Here is a 17258-nt window from a genome sequence, read left to right on the forward strand (position 1 = left end):
CAGGGGACGCCTACCGCCGAGGTTCGCCGCTGGCGCTGTCGTGTGGTGGAAGAATGTCCGCCTGGGCATGAGAAGACGGCGACTCTGTTAAGGGGGAGAGGGGGGAACAGGTGAAGCTGCACAGTACCATCGGCATGGTCCCGCCGTTGTCATCTTCATGAGGGCGGTACATTCCCCGGCAGGAGTCGTGATACTGGCCGCGGCTTTCCTTCACTTGCCACTCTTGGTCCCTGTAAGAACAGCAGCATGTGAATACCGACAAGACGGGACGGTTTGAAACGACAACGAAATGAAGAAAAACAGACTTTACGACATGCATTTCGAACTCGTGATATCCTCTAGGAAGGAAATCCTAAAGGCCATGAAGGGGTTCGAGGGTACAAGTTCCTCGATGCGAGAATGATCTTAGGCATGACAGAATAAATCCTCTAGGCCTGTTTGTCGTGGCATCTTGGGAAGTACGTTGCTTGGATATGGCCATTCACGAGAATATGCTACATGTGCGGCTACTGTGTCTTCCAATGTTCTTAAGGATTATTAGTGGGCTCAGAGTTGTGCAACTACTTCTCTTCGAACAGTAGCTATCTAGAGATCACATAGCGGTAGAGAGATCCTACAAAGAAGGTTATGCGGCAGGAGCACAGAGATGTGCCAAGCAAGTCGAGAGCGTGCGCGAATCATGTGTGACCAAGGCAGTTGCGTGTCTTTACATGTCTTTTACTTGGTGGGACAAAGAAACCTTCTGCTCTCTCCGCGAGTATGATATATCGGCTCCATCGGGCAGGGTAGGGGTCTGCTCTTGTCATATGTCTATCTACAGCATCACATATATCGGCCACACTACTACGTCACCACGACTAACAATATTTCGACCCGAAACATATACCGAGGAAGATGATGTCGGACATCGTGGCCAAGTCCTGGCTAAGGTCAACGCTGGGATCGCGATATACCCATGGGTTAATATTACCATTATAGTTTCGCATGTTCAAAGAGAACGAGGTTGAACAGCGATGTTTCGGACTTAAGCACGCTGTGTTCCTTCGGGCAGAAGAAAGCCGTTTTCTCATGGAAGGAAAGCTATATTTAGAGATACCACCTTTTCGGGTGCCGAAACAGTGAGCACAACTTGATGTTAATGCCGTCAGGTAAAAAGGAAGACTATCACCAACGTATCAGAGACCCGACCTTGATGTTGCTTCTTGTGTGCGGGGGTGGGTCAGATCGATGCTCCCAGCTTCAGACCTGCAATAGGGACGATAGGGATTGCCTAGCAGCCATGTAGCTGTCGTGCAAGGAAATATCATTTTGCGTTATCTCTTGTTGGTCTATATTTAGCATCTTGCGAAAAAGGGCTACTATACACGGACTGTATTCGTGCCTGTGTGTCAACGATCTGCACGATACCACTCACATCTGTGCTCCTTGCTTGAAATGTGCCGTTTCAGAGTCGGCGGAGTTGCCATTCCGTTTCACGATGCTTGGCGGGCTGACCCCGGAAACAAATTATGCCGGATGGAGATGGGTTCTGGGCAATGCGTGCATGAACGACCTAGTATGAAAAGCGATGCCTGAAAATGTGTGCGCGTATTGTGTTAGTAGTGTAGGTAGTTCCATGATACATCACATCCAACAGGCTGGGAAGGGAACCATGTTTTGTGGCCAGTGGGGGGGCCAAAGCAGCGTGGTGGGAGGGGCCACCTGGTCATCGTCAGTCCCCAGGGAGGAGAGGAGGGGAAGGGAAGGGAAGGAAGAGGGGAAAGACATTTCCAGCATTATTTTTGCCAGGGAGATCCCTTCTGTTCTTTTGTTTCCCCCTACATATCGCATTATGCCGGCCGCATCGCATGGCCTGACGATTCGTACGTCATACAGACAGCGGGAGGCGGGAAAAGCTGTTGGATCAAGCAGCCGCCCGTCTGGGCCACCATGCCCGGCGCCCAGGTTGGAGCTTGGGCAGCTATATAAATGTCTTGTCCTTCAATGCCACGAGGCGTAAATGTGGTGCCCCCGACCAGCAATGGCATGTCATGGTGGGATGGTGGGGTGACCGACTATATCCGCCCGGAAAGTAGCAACTTCCGTCAGTTGGTTAATAAAGGGGGTGGTTGCGCAGCGGTTGTGAGCTGGTTTACCTAGTTCGATGGGCGTTGAGGATTTCGATTCCGGACGGGCCCCAGAAAACGGCTTGTCCCCAATATATAGATTATGCCCCATATGACAGAACGAGGGAACAGGGATAAAAGTACTGGGCTTGGGGCGTACTGGTGCGCATCACTTGTGATACATCACCCACGCATGAAGAAAGCAAAAGCTGACAGCCAGCCTGAGCATGGGAAGCTGAGCGTCTAGATTGTACAGCAGAAGTAGCTCGAAGGCGGCATGGTTGATTGGCCAGCGCTGGCGTGTATTCCAGAAACAACAGCCAGAAGAATATTGCAAAAAACTGTACCTAGGCGCCTAGTACGGTAGTATATAGCCTAGCTACCGTATATGTGCTCTGCACCGAGCGCAATGTCAAACAACTACTTACCTAATTATTTACCCGGTTCCTCAAGACGGCCATCTGCGCGTCGGGCTCTGGACCCGTCGACCATCCATTGTAAAAACAAGTTGGGTTTGATGAGGAAAAGCACGCAAAACAGCCTAGGAAGCTGCTGACAAAGTGGCATCCTTTGCTGGGTCTCGTCTCTTAATATGGGGACCATCAAATTACCGCCTGCGGGTGCGCACCAAATACACACGACATCCTCGCTCTCTCGCGCTCTCATAATTCTCCATGGCAGGCTTGCAAGCCGACATGAAATCCTATGCCTTCGGTGTTAAGGGAGGGAGGGCTACACAAGTAACTCTGTCAGGTAGCAAAGCTGTGAGTCATTGGTCCGCCGTTGGAATGGTGGTTTGATTCGCAATCGATAAGAGGCGCGCCGTTCCGTTCCGGTGCGTCTTCGAGATTGCTCCAGTTGGCATAGATAGAGCTGAAGATGCGATAGCGTACAGCTCTCGCGGTCTGTTTCCGTTCCAGACCCAAAAAGACCAGAGAGATTGTCGGGCGAGCGCGCAGGGGTGGGTAAACGGCTATTTTAGAGACCAGGGCACGCCATGTTTCCAGTTCTTCCTTAGCACTTCTTGATGCGTCAGCTGTATCTCCACTGCGCAAAGGGAAGGATCAACGGAATGGCACAATGGACTTTCCTTGGGTTCGGCTTGGGGGGGGGGGTGCAGTGCCGGCTGTTGGAAGATGTCGTTTCATCGCGAGGTAGAATGTGGATCAAACATGGAGTCCATGAAGTAGCCAAATCGTGAACGAGAAACATATTTTCCCCGTTGGTTAGGCACAGACTCGCCGGTTCCATAGTTGATGGATGCATATCTCTGCCATCTGTTGCATCCAAAGCGGGAGCAAAAAAGAAAGTGAATCCAGCGCGATGGGAGCTTCAAGATTATATTCTTCCGAGCGAAAAGAAAGGAGTTGATTGGTTGACGTCAAACAGTATTTTCCCATTGCGATCAAAGTTTGCTACTATGCTGGGATTGTGATGAAAGGCAACCGCCAGATGCCATTGGTCCTTCTACTTTGAAACATCTATGCTTGGGTCTGCATATGCTCGGGGATGGAGATTATCATTTTTGGAGTGCAAGCCAAGTGCAAGGTACAGAGACAGCTAACAGACAGTGTGGAGTACACTTTGTAATGAGTGCAGTGCGCAGTGCATGGGTAGTATCGGGACTCAACGGCGAACTATTCAACCCTGTCACACCTTGCTGGATAGGATGGCCAGGACTCACTTGCACTACGATCTCCAGGTTCCAAGTTGTGCCTTCTGGGCTGGCTGTGCAGCTCGCAAGCGGCCGCGGGAATAAACCATATGTACATACTTTATCGTTTGGCAGGATTCTGTCTTGATTATCCCACCTACTCCCGATTACAACAGAGGAATAGACGAACAGTAATATTCGGAATTCCCTATTCTCAAAAAGACTAGACCGGTCTATTCTTGCAAGGGCTTTAGCTGTTGCAGCAGTGGGAGCATTTCCATGACATTCCCATCGGCTCAGGGGCGTGGATACACAGCAACCTAGAGATCGGACGAAGAGCTTCGCAAAGCCTTGTTTGCTTTCAATGCTTCAACCAACTCATCGCCACTCCAGACAAATCGCATGGATGGGCTCGGTCAAACGCAACTTGGAGGGGGGAGGCCTGCAGGCAATCGCCCCCAGGGCAGAAGGAGACGAAGACGAAGTACATTGATGTTGGGCAACAGCCGCTGGGCGCAGTCCAGTCCAGTCCCTCTCACTCTTTGTACAGCGAGCGGTGCTTTGACATAGTGGGATGCGGAATGAGGCACGGGACCGATGTCCGCTTGAGCCCCCTCTGATGGTTATTGTTTGGGGGTGGTGTGGATGCTTCGGCACGTCACTGATCACAACGAGCTGCCCTACTGTTTTGTTCATGAGATGACATTTGCATAGCAGTTCCAAATCCCGTAAACAAGCAATACCGCTATGCAAACCGAGCACACCTCTTTTGCTCTCCTCAACCATGGCATGATGCCGAAGGTTCGAACTGCGTGCGACTTGTTGACTCTGGAGCAGCACCCGTTCTTGCTTAGCGCGAAGGCTAAGGAAATGGCGAGGTACCACCCAACACCCTTGAAGAAGTGTTAATCAATGTTCCATGGTAGGTACCTACCTTGACCTACAAAGAGCCGTCCCTTAACTCTGAGATCTCGTGCAGACATCTTTACAACAGACAGGCACAGCGGAAGCAGCAGCAGCAGGAGTAGTTTGCAGCAAGGCTAGGCGTATTTTGCGGGACTTGGCCTGCCATGTACATGCAGGTTCTAGGTAGGGTCGCCCAGGGCGCCGTGTACTATCAAGGTAGCAGCACAGGTATTGCGGTACATACATTAATTGTTGATGGCTGCTAGAGCCCGAATATCTCAATCTGGCATTGGTGCTGTGAGGCCAACAAGATTGCCGCGACCGAGACGCTTCACATGCTGAGCATCACAACATGCCTGATGCCTCAGATAAAACCAATTGGGCTGAGGCTTGAGGTTAATGGCAGTAAATACGAACAGGTCAACTGACGATTTGTGTTCGTTCGACCTGCCTGATCGAACTGGGCATCTATCTATTGCCTTCCGTCCCCCCTCTCCAATCATCTGGGCTAACATGGATGGACGCGCTTGGGCTCTTGCTTCCCTAGCAGCTCATTATTGCAACATGGAGGAATCCCACTTTTGTATTTCCTGCCTAAAGGGGCCGGTCGTTGGAGGAAGAGAAGGATTTTTTATTTTATTCTTTTCTGAGGAAAAAAAAAAAAAAAAAAAAAGAGAGAGAGAGAATTCGCGGAAGCAATTATACATACATGCAGCATGCATGTCCCTCAATGATAGGAAAGTCTGGGAACTCCATCCAATATTCTCCTCTTCGACGTACATGCAGCGGGCGAACCCATCATTCTGACAAATAACCAAGACATTATCGCTTGTATATCTCATGCGCTGGTCGCTGCATACTGTGACTCTGCAAAAGGAAGAAGTGGGAAGACTAGAAAATACCAATCTCGGGATTTCGTCTGTTGTTTGTTGCTGCCGGACCGTCCTTGTCGCAAAGAAAGTGGACGACGATGGTAGGTTGTATTGATACCACCACATTAGTCAAGCCAAGCGCAAGCGCAGAAGCCAATCGCACAAGTCGCCAGTGCCGGTGGCAGCGCCAGTGGTACGGCTGGTCTACCTCTCTCTCACTAATGAAATTGATGGAAAAGAAGTCAGGGTGTCAGTGCTTTTTGGGCAAAGTCCCGGCTCCATGTTCCATGCGATTTTTGATCCATCCATTGATGATCCATCCTCCTCCCTCCCCCCTCCCCTACCTTGGGCCTAGTCTTGCGTAGTGGTTGATTGGGCCGTGTGCCCCCCCGATCCCTCCCACCTGGCCTGTGGCCCCCCTCCTGCATTTTTGTTCTTAACCCAACTCCCCTCCATTCGATCAGATCCATCCGCGCGCCCACTCCCGCCCACCTCGTCCGCTCACTCAACTCGAGTCAATTTATCCAGCACACTCTAATCAACACTGGGCCCCATCGTCAACGGTCGCCCGCCACTTCTCTCACATCTTCCTCTCTCCTTCGATTGTTCTCCTCTCTACTAAACAGTTGACAAGGTGGCTACAACGTGGAAAGCACCGACGACGACGAAGACGACGACGAGAACTCCAACGCGACTCGGGATTGCATCATTTGTTGAGAAGGTTTGCTGAGAGTCGTCTTGTGTGTGGTCCGCCATTTTTTCCTTCATAGCTCGACAAGCAACGCGCACGCGGCACATCTCCAAACCAAGGTGCAGGTAGCGAAGGAAGCCACGAGTGAAAGGGAGACCCAGGAAACCACGACCTCCAAGACAAAGAGCGTGCCCGAAGAGGAAATACCACAAGGTCTCGGGTCCTTAATTTTTTTTTCTCGAACCATCATCGGGCATAGTCGTCTTCACCAAGCAACACAAGCACAGCCAGACGAATATATATCGAAGCATCAAAGACATCCTTCGAACCTACCGACTTCCACACCTCCACGCGCCTTGCCGCCAGGAATCCCAGCTCGCTTCTCTGCATCTCCTTGTCTGCGCCGCGCAAGTTGGGAAATTCTCACACCGGTCTGCGAGCTCATTCGTTTCGCCCGCCACCTGCGTTGTCGCACTGATTCAGATTCGGCACTGCTATATTGCGCCGCGCATCTCGGATCCTCTGCTCTGTACCCTCCAGTGCGCATCCTTGACAGTCATTCGCCCAGCTTTGTACCAGCATAACTGGTGAGACCGAGCTTCCCATAGAGACCGCCTCTGCACTGCGAACTGACAGCCACCTTTCGATCGCCACCGAACGAGCGGCGTCTGCCCTGCACAACTAGTCCGCAGGCATACTTCAACAACATTCACCTACACAGTACTCCAGGTGCCACAAGTCTCGAGAGACACATTGTGTCACGATGAAGGTACGCCATTAAACTCAGCGCTTGCCCGCCCCCTCTACATCCCCGTCCCCCCCTCCCTCTGGTGCGCCTCGTCTCTCGGTATTGTTATATCCTTCTGCAGAAGGAGCCATTTGCGATCGTAACCGTATTCTTGGGTTGCCAAAGAGATCCTCCACTATGCCCGCCTCCACGTCCAATTCCACACGCGAACTACTCACCTCAGACTGTACTATTGCTAACTTGCTTCGCGCGATCCAGGCCCTCAGGAGATCCATCAAGGGCGACAAGGATAAGAATCCTCAAATCGGCATTGGACCGAAGTCGGCTGTGGCCATCGTGCCACCGAAGAAGGTCAGTAGCATGGCATGAGGAGCTTCAGCACTACTGTCCATGTGCCTCCACGTTCGGGATTCTGAAGCTAACGCTCGTACTTGACAGGTCATTCGAGCTCTCTACGACTATTCCGCTCAGTCAAACCAGGAACTCAGCTTTTCGCGAGGCGACTTTTTTCACGTCATTGGCCGCGAGAACGATTCCGACTGGTACGAAGCATGCAATCCTGCCCTGCCCGACGCACGTGGCCTTGTGCCAGTGGCATTCTTCCAAGCTTTGGGACGAACCGAGAGAGACAGCGGACAGTCGGACTCTCCCGGACGTTTGTCGGCCGGAAAGAACCCGGACCATGATTCAGGCTACTCCGAGACGAATGCCTCCTCTTTGCCGCCAACACCTGCGCAAAGCCAGCGAAGCTCGAAGCAGGGTATGAAGTCGGGTGCTATGGTTTATGGTATTGTCATGTACGACTTTGTCGCCGAGCGTTCCGATGAGTTAGAAGCCAAGGCCGGCGAGGCTGTCATAGTCATTGCGCAATCAAACCCCGAGTGGTTCGTTGCCAAACCAATCGGCAGACTCGGAGGGCCCGGTCTCATACCTGTGTCCTTCATCGAAATTCGGGACATGGGATCTGACGCCCCCGTTGGCAACGCACAAGATGCCGTACGACGAGCGAACATACCAAAGGTCGAAGAATGGAAAAAGATGGCAGCCGACTACAAGAACAGCAGCATCACCCTGGGCAAGTTCGCGCCCGGCAGCGAACCGGAAGGCATGGAGCAAGCGATGGGTCGCATGAGCATCCAGCAGCAACAAGCAGGCAGTCGCACAAGCCAGCAGGCCGGTTCTGGGAATTATTCGGCACAGTCTCCGCAACAGCAAAGCACACAACAAGACTTCCAGAGTGCGGGCTCACAACTACTTGCGCCCATTTCTGCGCGTATACCACGCTACTGTTTCGCCGAGGAAAAGTACTGGTTCGTCATTGAGACACAGCTGGAAGATGGTCGCCAGTGGGAGCTCTCTCGCTACTATGAGGACTTTTACGATTTCCAGATCGCTCTGTTGACCGAATTCCCTGCCGAGGCCGGAAACACAAACACCCAAAAGCGCACGCTTCCTTACATGCCTGGCCCCGTTAACTACGTGACCGACCAGATCACCGAGGGACGGCTGCACAACCTGGATGCCTATGTGAAGAACCTGCTGGGACAGCCGGAGTACATCTCAAGGTGCAACCTAGTGAAGCAGTTCTTCGCACCGAGAGAAGGTGACTACGAGATCGACATGCCGAATGGCGACGAGTACAGGCTCTCAGGGGGCTCTGCCCACTCGTCAGCTGATTCGCCTAGAGGTGCATCGAGACAATCCTCCAAGAACAACCTGAACGGTAATGGCTACGGCGGCCTCTCGGCTGCTCCGCGCCAAATGCAGAACGGCCAACCAGAGATGACTCGCCAGGGATCATCGGTATCTCAACCGTCGCAAGCCTCGCTATCGCCTGGCATAAGCCAACCCGTCTCGGCATTCAAAGTAAAACTGTTCTACAATGGCGACACTTTCCTGATCCGGGTACCCTCGGACACCGATTTCCAGCTACTTTACGAGAAAATATCAGAACGAACCAAGCCGTCCGGCGGACTGCAGCTGTTCTACCGTGATGAGGCCAGCGGGGACAAGTTGAGCCTGATGAGCGACGACGACCTCAACTACGCCTTGGACAACAACGAAAAGCTCGTAATCTTTGTTGAGCAAGATTGAGGATGGACAAGTCCTTCGGAAGAGAGTGCTACAGTTTTTTCGCTTCTTAATATACCCCCTTTTTCAGCTGTTCCGTGTGTCTGCCATATATTATTATTACCTCGCGGTGAAAACTCCTTCGATGACCGTCCATCGCTCTTGACCAGTTCATACAGCTTACTATCTGCAATTCTTTTCTATTCTTTGCACAAATTTCTCAATCGTTTAAGCCCACCAGGCTTGCCGGTACTCGCCTGCTCGGACTACCACTGCTCAAGCAGAATGGCTGAACGCTCTTCTCAGTTCAGGAGTTCCAAACGCGAAGGAAAACGTTCCTGCTTCTCAATGGAGCTGGTGTCGCTGGGTATCTCGTCGCCCATTCACTAGAGCGGCAAACAAGAAAAGCACTCGGTGGTTTTATTTTGGCCGGGCAAGGGGGGAACAGACCCGGCCCGATTTCTCGTCTCTACACGGGACTTTTTTTTTCCCAGGCGAATGTATGTACGGGTCGCGCTGCCTTTTACTAACTATGGGCGTTTTATTTTGCGGAAAATCACATACAATTCTATGCCACAAACCATCCAGCCAGCCCCCTTTTCCTCCTTTTTCCTATTATGTTCTCTTTTCCTTCGTTTTTATGCGATGGCGGGCTCGCTTTACGAAAGATATCTTTTTCTTTTCTCTTCGCCTCTTTCCCGGGTCGGGATACGTATATATTTCACGGAGCGTTGGGGCTGGGTTGGGCCGTTGGTCACGGCAGCGTCACAGTTTCGGCGGCGGGGCTTGTAGGGCATTTACCTATAAGACATTGTCTGATCCGAGAAACCAGCTGGCTTTACATGGAGCAGGCAGGCAGGCAGGCAGGCCAAGACGAAAGGAGCGAGAGAGTCGAAGCCATCACTGCAACGATGCCACTTGGAGGGGGGAGTCATGCTCGGGGAGGGGATGGATGAGGGGGAGAGGGGGGTATATAGTGAGCGACTGAGCAGGGAATTGGTTCATGATTGGTCACGCATGCAATGATGAGGTATATGACAAGGGATCCAACGAGAGAAGAGAGGGATGGGATAGGTTAGGAAGGCGAATATTATAAATCCATTTTTTATAAAACCATCTGTTTCCAGATACGGACGACGTGATAGTACATCTAGCATGCAGGGCAACCAGCACCCGGGACAGTGTATACATTGGTATCGTAATTGGTAGTTATCGCAATCTTGACGGTATCCTCCCCAACATGAACCCGCATTATCTGCTAGTTCACTTTGCTATTGTTGTAAGTACAGTGGTATTGCTAATAATCTAGAGCTCAGTGATGGTTCACGGGCTCGGTACCACGAAGTCGACATAATAAAGCAAAAACAGATCCCCGTAGGTAGACAACAACTCCTGAAAAAAGCCTTGCGCCACGCCAGATCACCATGCAAACAGTCCGATGTACACAGCTAAAAGCGACTGCTGTTGCTGTTGAATACACAAGCTCCAAACGCCTTTTTTCCCCTGGCCTACAAAAGCCTGTTCTTGCCCAACATCATGGGCCAACAGTCTTGGTATGATGCAAATCGCGTTCCTTTGGCTAAACAACAACGTGTGTGCTCATGTGCTCAACAGCCTCCTTAATGGTCCTGAGCATGCGATGGTTGACGCAGAAGGGGCACCGCAGCGGACGGTCACTCTGCGATATGGGCCCACCACTCGTAATCGGTGTCAGCGTCAACTCCTCGGGTGCCTGAGGGGTGAAGCGGGCAGCAGATCTGGGAGGGCCCGGCTGAGGGGGTGGGGCGTGGCCTGGCGTGGACAAGCCAGCGATGGGCGGCAGGCCCGACTCCTGGCGCTCTCGCTCCTCGCGGACAGCAGCCGCCTCGGCTTCCGCATCCGCCTCTTCCTGCTGCAGGGCTCTCAGGGCGTTCTGGAGGACGACCTCGGGGTCTTCGTCGGTGAACGCGTCCACTTCCGGCGCCACCATGGGGTTGTGCACGGCGGCGGGGTTCTCGATGCGACGGACAATCTCGTCGCGAACCCGGGCGCAGGTGCCGAGGGAGGCTTCGACGCCCACGACTCTCATGACGGCATCGCGAATGGCCGCGGGGCTGGTCTCTTGGTTGATGGTCATGAAGCGAGGCACGGCGTCGACGAGATAGGGGATGTCGTCGGCAGGGTTGGGTGCACTGCCATGGCGGCGCTGTCGTCGTATCAGGAGACCGTAGCGCTTCTTGAAGCGATGGATCCAGCCGGGCGAGAACTCGGGAGGGTTCTCGTCCTTGTAGCGCGGCAGCTGGGAGAAGATGGACTTGGCCTTCTCGGCCAGCTCCTCGTTGGAGGGGTTGCGGCCCGAGGAGACGACCTGGCCGTGCCAGAGCAGGACGAGCTTCTCGACGTCGGGCCAATTGCCGAAGCGAAGGCGCGACCCACTGAATTGGCTGTCGTTGTCGAGGCGGGCATACTTGGGGGAGAGGGAGTGGGAGATGGTGGACTGGGAAATGTGCTGGCCGAATTGGCTGTAGAACCACTCGATGCAGGCCTTGTGACTGGGGCGGGTGGTTTGCGAATGCGCCCAGCGGCGGAGGGCGCGTCGCTGGTCGAGCGTCAGGGAGTGGCGCTCCTTTGGGCTTTCGACCGAGACGGTTGAGTCGTCCGGATCATTAGTCACGTCCATGGCCGACATTATGACGGCGGCGGGGACTTGGGGGCTTTTGGGTTCAATGGGACAGTTCGAGATGCAATTTCGGTCCTCCCTCCTACTCTTCGCAATTGAATAAGTTGGTGGTTATTCGCCCGACGGGCGCGTTGCCAGAGTGGGAATCGACTTGACGCGATCCTGTCTACTCAATTATGTGGGCATAGTGCTTTGTCGGGGAGTGCAGGTGTTAGTCTAGGCGCGTGGTGGGGGGGACTGTCTGGACTGGAGGCCGGAGGTGGATTGTGGGATTAGCAAGGTTGAATATTCACGAAGGGAAACTTGCAGGAAAGAAGACGAGAGAAACCGAAAAGGAACGAATATGACTTTGGGCGAGGTAATATTGATTTGGCCAGCAGAAGGAGAGGCGGCCCCACTTCTGCCTCATTGGCTGCTACGAGAAAAGGGCACGTGCTTTTTGCAATATCCATCTAACCATCCCTCGTTCATGCATTTTGCCCGTGTAACCACCACTGCCTACACTACACTACAACTGACTTGCATCTTTCAGGAGTGACCCACAACCACCCTTTGACTGGCATTGACTGTAGCGGCTCCCTCAGCCAAGTTGTTCATCTGGCACATCTGCTCAATCTGGCTCGCGTAGTCGGAAACCTGGACGCAGGTCAGATCCGTCGTTTGGAGCTCGGCTCCGCAGAGCTTGACAGCGGCCGAGCCTTGGGTCACAAACGTGGTACAATCTGCATAACCCCCCAGAAGGGATTGAAGAGCCGTCGTTAGTAGATGTTTGAAGTCAATGAGGCACTCGTTCTATCTGATTGCCAAAGGGGATGAGACGAAGCATGTGGTAGGGCAATTCACCAGTGCCACCGTGGGGACAGTCGCCTCCTCGATCATAGAGTTGGTCGATGCAAGCCTTCACGTCTTCGATTGCCGGCGAGCTGTTCGTGGTTAGGCAGCCCACGTCGCCTTGTCGACTCTCGGTCTTGAAGATAGCCCAGCTGAATACGGGGCTGGATAGAGCCGCAATGGCGATGGCCTGGGTGAATTTCATCTTGGGCTTTTTCAGTCTGCAGCACATACATGTGCAAACATTTATCTCCATGCCCAGAGGACCACGGATTAATATATCCTTGCGGCTGTCTTCAAGTTCATGGAGGTAGGCACGTAACAAAACGTTGCGATAGTTTGCTAGCATCCGTCACACCCAGCATGGCGAAGCGAAAGCGTTGCGTATCTCGGTGGTACATGGTGTACGAAAGGCAAGGCCAATGGATCACCGTGAAGGATTGAACCGCGTCGAGCCCAATAGCTGCCGACTTGTGCTTCGCCGCTGTGGTACATGTTGGATCACCACAGGGAAACAAGACGTTCGCACATTCGAGAGGCAGTGGCTCAGATCGTATGGTTAGAATTGACGATTCACGTCGTTTACATCATAGCTGTGTAACTCTCCCATAGACCTAATACGCAATGAAATTATTGGGTTCAGGTCTCATCTCGCCCAATGGCGATGGAAAACACATCAATGACGGTTCTCTCGGGTTAATCACTACGCTCGGCACACGTCTGCGTCGTTCAGTCTCCTTAATCAGGCCCTCGAGCTTCCCTCATAAGGGTATAGATTACATATAAATAATTACATATATAATCTTTCTGGAGTCTAACTCCTATATTTTATGTTGTACATGTGTAAAGTATATGATAATATGGACGGGTAACAGCAGCAGTTGCTAAAGGCGGAATATTGACCACATTAAGCTTGATTATTAGAAGGTCTGTCTCTTTCGTTTTCCCTGCACATCAAAATATTAGCTACTCGTGTCTCGTCAGCTCAAACGCCTAGGGGTTGATTCTTACGCTGGAAAGCTCATTCGCGATCAGCACCTCGAATTGTGCATACATCGTGGTGGTCTGTTTGGTCAGCAGATCGCGCACTTCAGGACTGCACCGTCGCGCAACCTGATCCGGGTGCCACCGCAGCCGCTCCTTGCGCAACCAGTCGCGGTTGTACTTTCCGGAGGCCCGGAGGACCTGCTCGAGGTCGTGCTCGCAGGCCGCGAGCCCGCCCTCCCTCTCCTTCTCGAACTTGCACGTCAGTTCCTCGCAGGTGCAGACGTCGGCGGGCATCTGCGGGAACTTGGTCAGGGGCGGGGCTATGGGCGACATGCAGCTATCCGTATCGGTCCTCCACATGTAGTAGGCTTTGCTTAGCTTGGCTTGCCACCGTTCCTGTTGGAGCTGTTCCTTGAGCGCCGCGACTTGGCGGAGCTCGCGGCGCAGCTTCACCTCGCCCCGCTCCTTTCGACGTGCGGCACGAACGGCTTTGGGCGCTGATGCATCGAGGGTCTCGCAGAGATCTTCAGGATCCTCGGGAACTTTATAGCCATAGCCGTTGTCCGAGTTGGAGAAGATGTAGTGGTCTGGGTCAGATAGACTGAATGAAACGGCCTTGCACTGAGTTAGCTTACTGTAATCCAACCAGACCAAAAGGCTGCCCCTCGCTTACTTGGACTTTCTGTTCAGACAGCAGCTTGCCCATCTTTTTACTATCCCAGGTACCTTTTAAGGAACGACATGAATCTGGAATATGACAGCTCCATGCCAAGCCAGAATCAGATATGACACAGTAGGCACCATTTGTGTTCCATGCTACGATGCTAGGCGGTCCTCCTCTCCAGCCTTTCGGTGACAGAAGCGACTGGACAGCATCCTCGAGAGCCACAGGCAAACGCGACCACTTTATCATGGCCCCATCATATAACAGGAAACTGCCATTGGGCCCGAACCAAACTTGTAAATGGGCATTTGTAAGGTATTTTTTCCCCTCCGAATCATAGATATACTGCATGAACAGTTTAGGGACATCTCGTCCAAATTCGACTGCCGTTGGTTAGCTGGATGATACCAATGACCTGGAAAATATCTCAACAGGCGCGATATCGGAAGGGCATAGCAAGTGCACCTACATCTCGAACTGCCGTCTTCCTTTTTATAGGACACGAAGTAGCATTCCGGTGTGGGCCCGAATGCAGCCCATAGGAAAGTCTTGACAGCTTTCTCGTCTACTACTGTCTGAACCTCGCTTGGAAGATTATTGCTTCAACTCGCAGGGTTAATGATTTTGTCACATACCGATCGATGCAGGCGCCAGGAGGGGGGTTCAACATACCAACACCAGTGGTCACCGTTTTTGTAGATGTAAGTGCCTTCGGTCCCCAGAGCGTAAAACTGGGTTGGTAATGGCATGACGAGCCCATGTGATGATTGTGAGTCTATGCGCACTCACTCCACCCAGCAGCAGTCTGAAAGAATGCGATGCACAAGCCGATCAGAACGGCTGGGCAGAGATACCGGAAAAGACGGGTAGAACGCGGAGCGTCACCCAAGTACTAGTCCAGGCACAGGGACGCGACAAACGGCTTGCTGGGTCAGTGCATGACTCGTTTGGTAGGGAACCGATCCCTTGGGTTGATTTTAGTGTCAGGGGGCGCACAGTGGCTTTGCGCATTGAGCCTACCACTACAAACGAAGCTATGGGCCCCTCTACATGCATGGACAGCATTTGGACACCACGTTTAACAACAGCACATTGGAAGTACGAGGCCCCTTGGTAGAAGAGCATAGGGGCCAATGATGATAACCAAAGATATTGGAACATTTGAAATGACAAGGCGAGATTCTAGGGGATTGACCAACAGCATTGAATCTGGGGAGGAAAAAGAGGTTGAAAGCTGGTAAGGGGCTGCTTGTGAGCGCTAAACCTAGGGGTCCCTCTTGCTGTCTTAGCCAAAAACGCTCAACCAAATCAGTGCCGATGGCCACATTGCGAAGACAAATGTGGTAAATGAAAAGAAAAGACATGCTCACGGCTACGACTGGAGACTGGTCAATTCGTAGACATGGCTAAATCACGCAACGTCCGCTTAAACAGCCATCATCGTACACAGCTTTCAAATCCTGAACCAATCCCTTATTCGATTTGCTTCTCACACCCAACCCGGTTCAGGAGTTCCTTCCGGCCACCAGACCTGCTCAACCGCAACCCCAATTTCTGCTGCGGCTGCAGCTGCAGCTTTTCGTTGCGGCGCTTGCGCGTACTCAGGTCCACGGCCTCGACGCCGACTTCCTGCTCGACGAGCTCCAGCTCCGCATACTTAACATTCCCCTGCTTCTGTTTCTGCTTCTTTTTCCTTTTGTCTCCCGCCTCAACCTCAACCCCCTCTCCCCCCTCATCATCGCTCCGCACATCCTCCGCGCTCGCCCCCTTAAACACGCGTATCGAGACCCGGATGATCAGGTAGGACCACACGCAGATGACGAGCTCGAGCGCGACCAGGAACGTCAGGAAGCCCGTCCGGATCCCGTCGGTAAGGCAGACGGTCCCCGTGCGGTCGTAGAACGGCTCCAGCAGGTACGACGACGTGCCCTCCTCTCCGGGGGCCGGGAAGGGGCCCTGGAGGCCGTCCGGGGCGCCCTTGTAGCAGGGCACCGTGACGACGCGCGGCAGGTCGTGCCAGAAGCTCCAGCACACCATGCCGTAGAAGACGTGGCGCGTCCAGGCCCAGACGAACAGGAAGACGCCGAAGATGACGTCGCAGACGGTCTTGAAGCCGAGGTACTTTAGACACTTGGCCAGCTATTTCCGGTTGTCAGCGGGAGGTCTCAAGGATAGGTTTGCTTGCCTGCGCAAGGACTGTTGCGAGCCGATCTGAGTTACGTACCGGGAAGACCAGCTCGACGGTATCCATTAGCACCAAGATTAGATGACCCACTCGGTGAAGGTGGTAGGCGTAGGACGCGGAAATCAGCGAGGTAGTAATGACATGGTGGATGACCATTTCCCAGTAGTCCTTCCGCCGAGCTTCGAGATTCACGACAAGAAGCTGCTGCGTCCAATAAGCCCATTGCACCAAGAAGTAGCCCTTCATGAGCCCGTCAAGCTCTCTCTGATGGGGCCAGCCAGTCCACAGCCCCTCGAGGTTGAGGAGGTACGGCGACTGGTAATACAAGTACATTCCCATCGGCCAGGCCGTGCTATAGTAGCACAGCACCCAGCCCTGCTCCGCAAATCGCGTGACGTCCTTCTTTGTGGCCGCGCCCCAGGCCCAGCCCAGAGGTGCGAGGACGTGCTGCATCAGGGCTGCGCGGATACCGGTGCAGACCAGAACGCAAAACGCCACAAAGCACAGGTCGCTGGGACCGGCGCCGTAGTTGCCTGTGCGCGGGTTGAAGTACGACAGACTCAGGAATTTGGACGTATAGGGCCGCGCCGCGGGCAGATAGGCGTGTGCAAGGAGAAGCGGAGCGGCGACGCTCAGCGAAAGTCCTGGCAAATCAAGTAAGTGACATTGTCCGTAATCGCTTTGAGCGTTCCTTTCCCGTCATCTATTTCCTGGGGGTGGAAGGGGCAGGGCACATACTAGCCTGGTTGTCGAACAGCCATTGGGAAAAGCTCCTGCTAGTTTTCCGGGTGGTGGTCAGAAGTGCCCGCAATTCGGGATTGGTTGCGCTCATGATTCTTGAGAAACCGGCTCGTCGTTTTTCGGTGGTTAGAAAGAGGATAAAGCG

The 17258-nt window shown here is 53.1% G+C and overlaps 5 protein-coding genes across 5 annotated transcripts; 2 read left to right on the top strand and 3 right to left on the bottom strand.

Moving 5' to 3' along the window:
* Positions 1-7153: 7153 nt before the first annotated feature.
* PG985_005177 (SH3 domain-containing protein) lies at positions 7154-9070 on the top strand (the record flags this gene model as incomplete). The annotated part of the gene is made up of 2 exons (XM_066824946.1): positions 7154-7327; positions 7415-9070. 2 exons carry the CDS (start codon positions 7154-7156, stop codon positions 9068-9070), a joined length of 1830 nt encoding a protein of 609 aa, XP_066688106.1.
* A 1555-nt stretch (positions 9071-10625) lies between these two features.
* On the bottom strand, positions 10626-11714 carry PG985_005178 (centromere binding protein B; the record flags this gene model as incomplete). Its single annotated transcript, XM_066824947.1, has 1 exon — positions 10626-11714. One exon carries the CDS (start codon positions 11712-11714, stop codon positions 10626-10628), a length of 1089 nt encoding a protein of 362 aa, XP_066688107.1.
* A 519-nt stretch (positions 11715-12233) lies between these two features.
* PG985_005179 (uncharacterized protein) lies at positions 12234-12741 on the bottom strand (the record flags this gene model as incomplete). Its single annotated transcript, XM_066824948.1, has 2 exons — positions 12234-12427; positions 12549-12741. The coding sequence occupies 2 exons, from the start codon at positions 12739-12741 to the stop codon at positions 12234-12236; spliced, it is 387 nt and encodes a 128-aa protein (XP_066688108.1).
* A 419-nt stretch (positions 12742-13160) lies between these two features.
* PG985_005180 (uncharacterized protein) lies at positions 13161-13901 on the top strand (the record flags this gene model as incomplete). The annotated part of the gene is made up of 2 exons (XM_066824949.1): positions 13161-13268; positions 13521-13901. The coding sequence occupies 2 exons, from the start codon at positions 13161-13163 to the stop codon at positions 13899-13901; spliced, it is 489 nt and encodes a 162-aa protein (XP_066688109.1).
* A 1759-nt stretch (positions 13902-15660) lies between these two features.
* PG985_005181 (TLC domain-containing protein) lies at positions 15661-17204 on the bottom strand (the record flags this gene model as incomplete). The annotated part of the gene is made up of 3 exons (XM_066824950.1): positions 15661-16326; positions 16412-17016; positions 17111-17204. 3 exons carry the CDS (start codon positions 17202-17204, stop codon positions 15661-15663), a joined length of 1365 nt encoding a protein of 454 aa, XP_066688110.1.
* Between the last annotated feature and the right edge of the window lie 54 nt (positions 17205-17258).

The sequence above is a fragment of the Apiospora marii genome, assembly GCF_038362585.1.
Source record: "Apiospora marii strain CBS 49790 chromosome Unknown utg000003l_segment0_segment0, whole genome shotgun sequence".
Lineage (NCBI taxonomy): Eukaryota > Fungi > Ascomycota > Sordariomycetes > Amphisphaeriales > Apiosporaceae > Apiospora > Apiospora marii.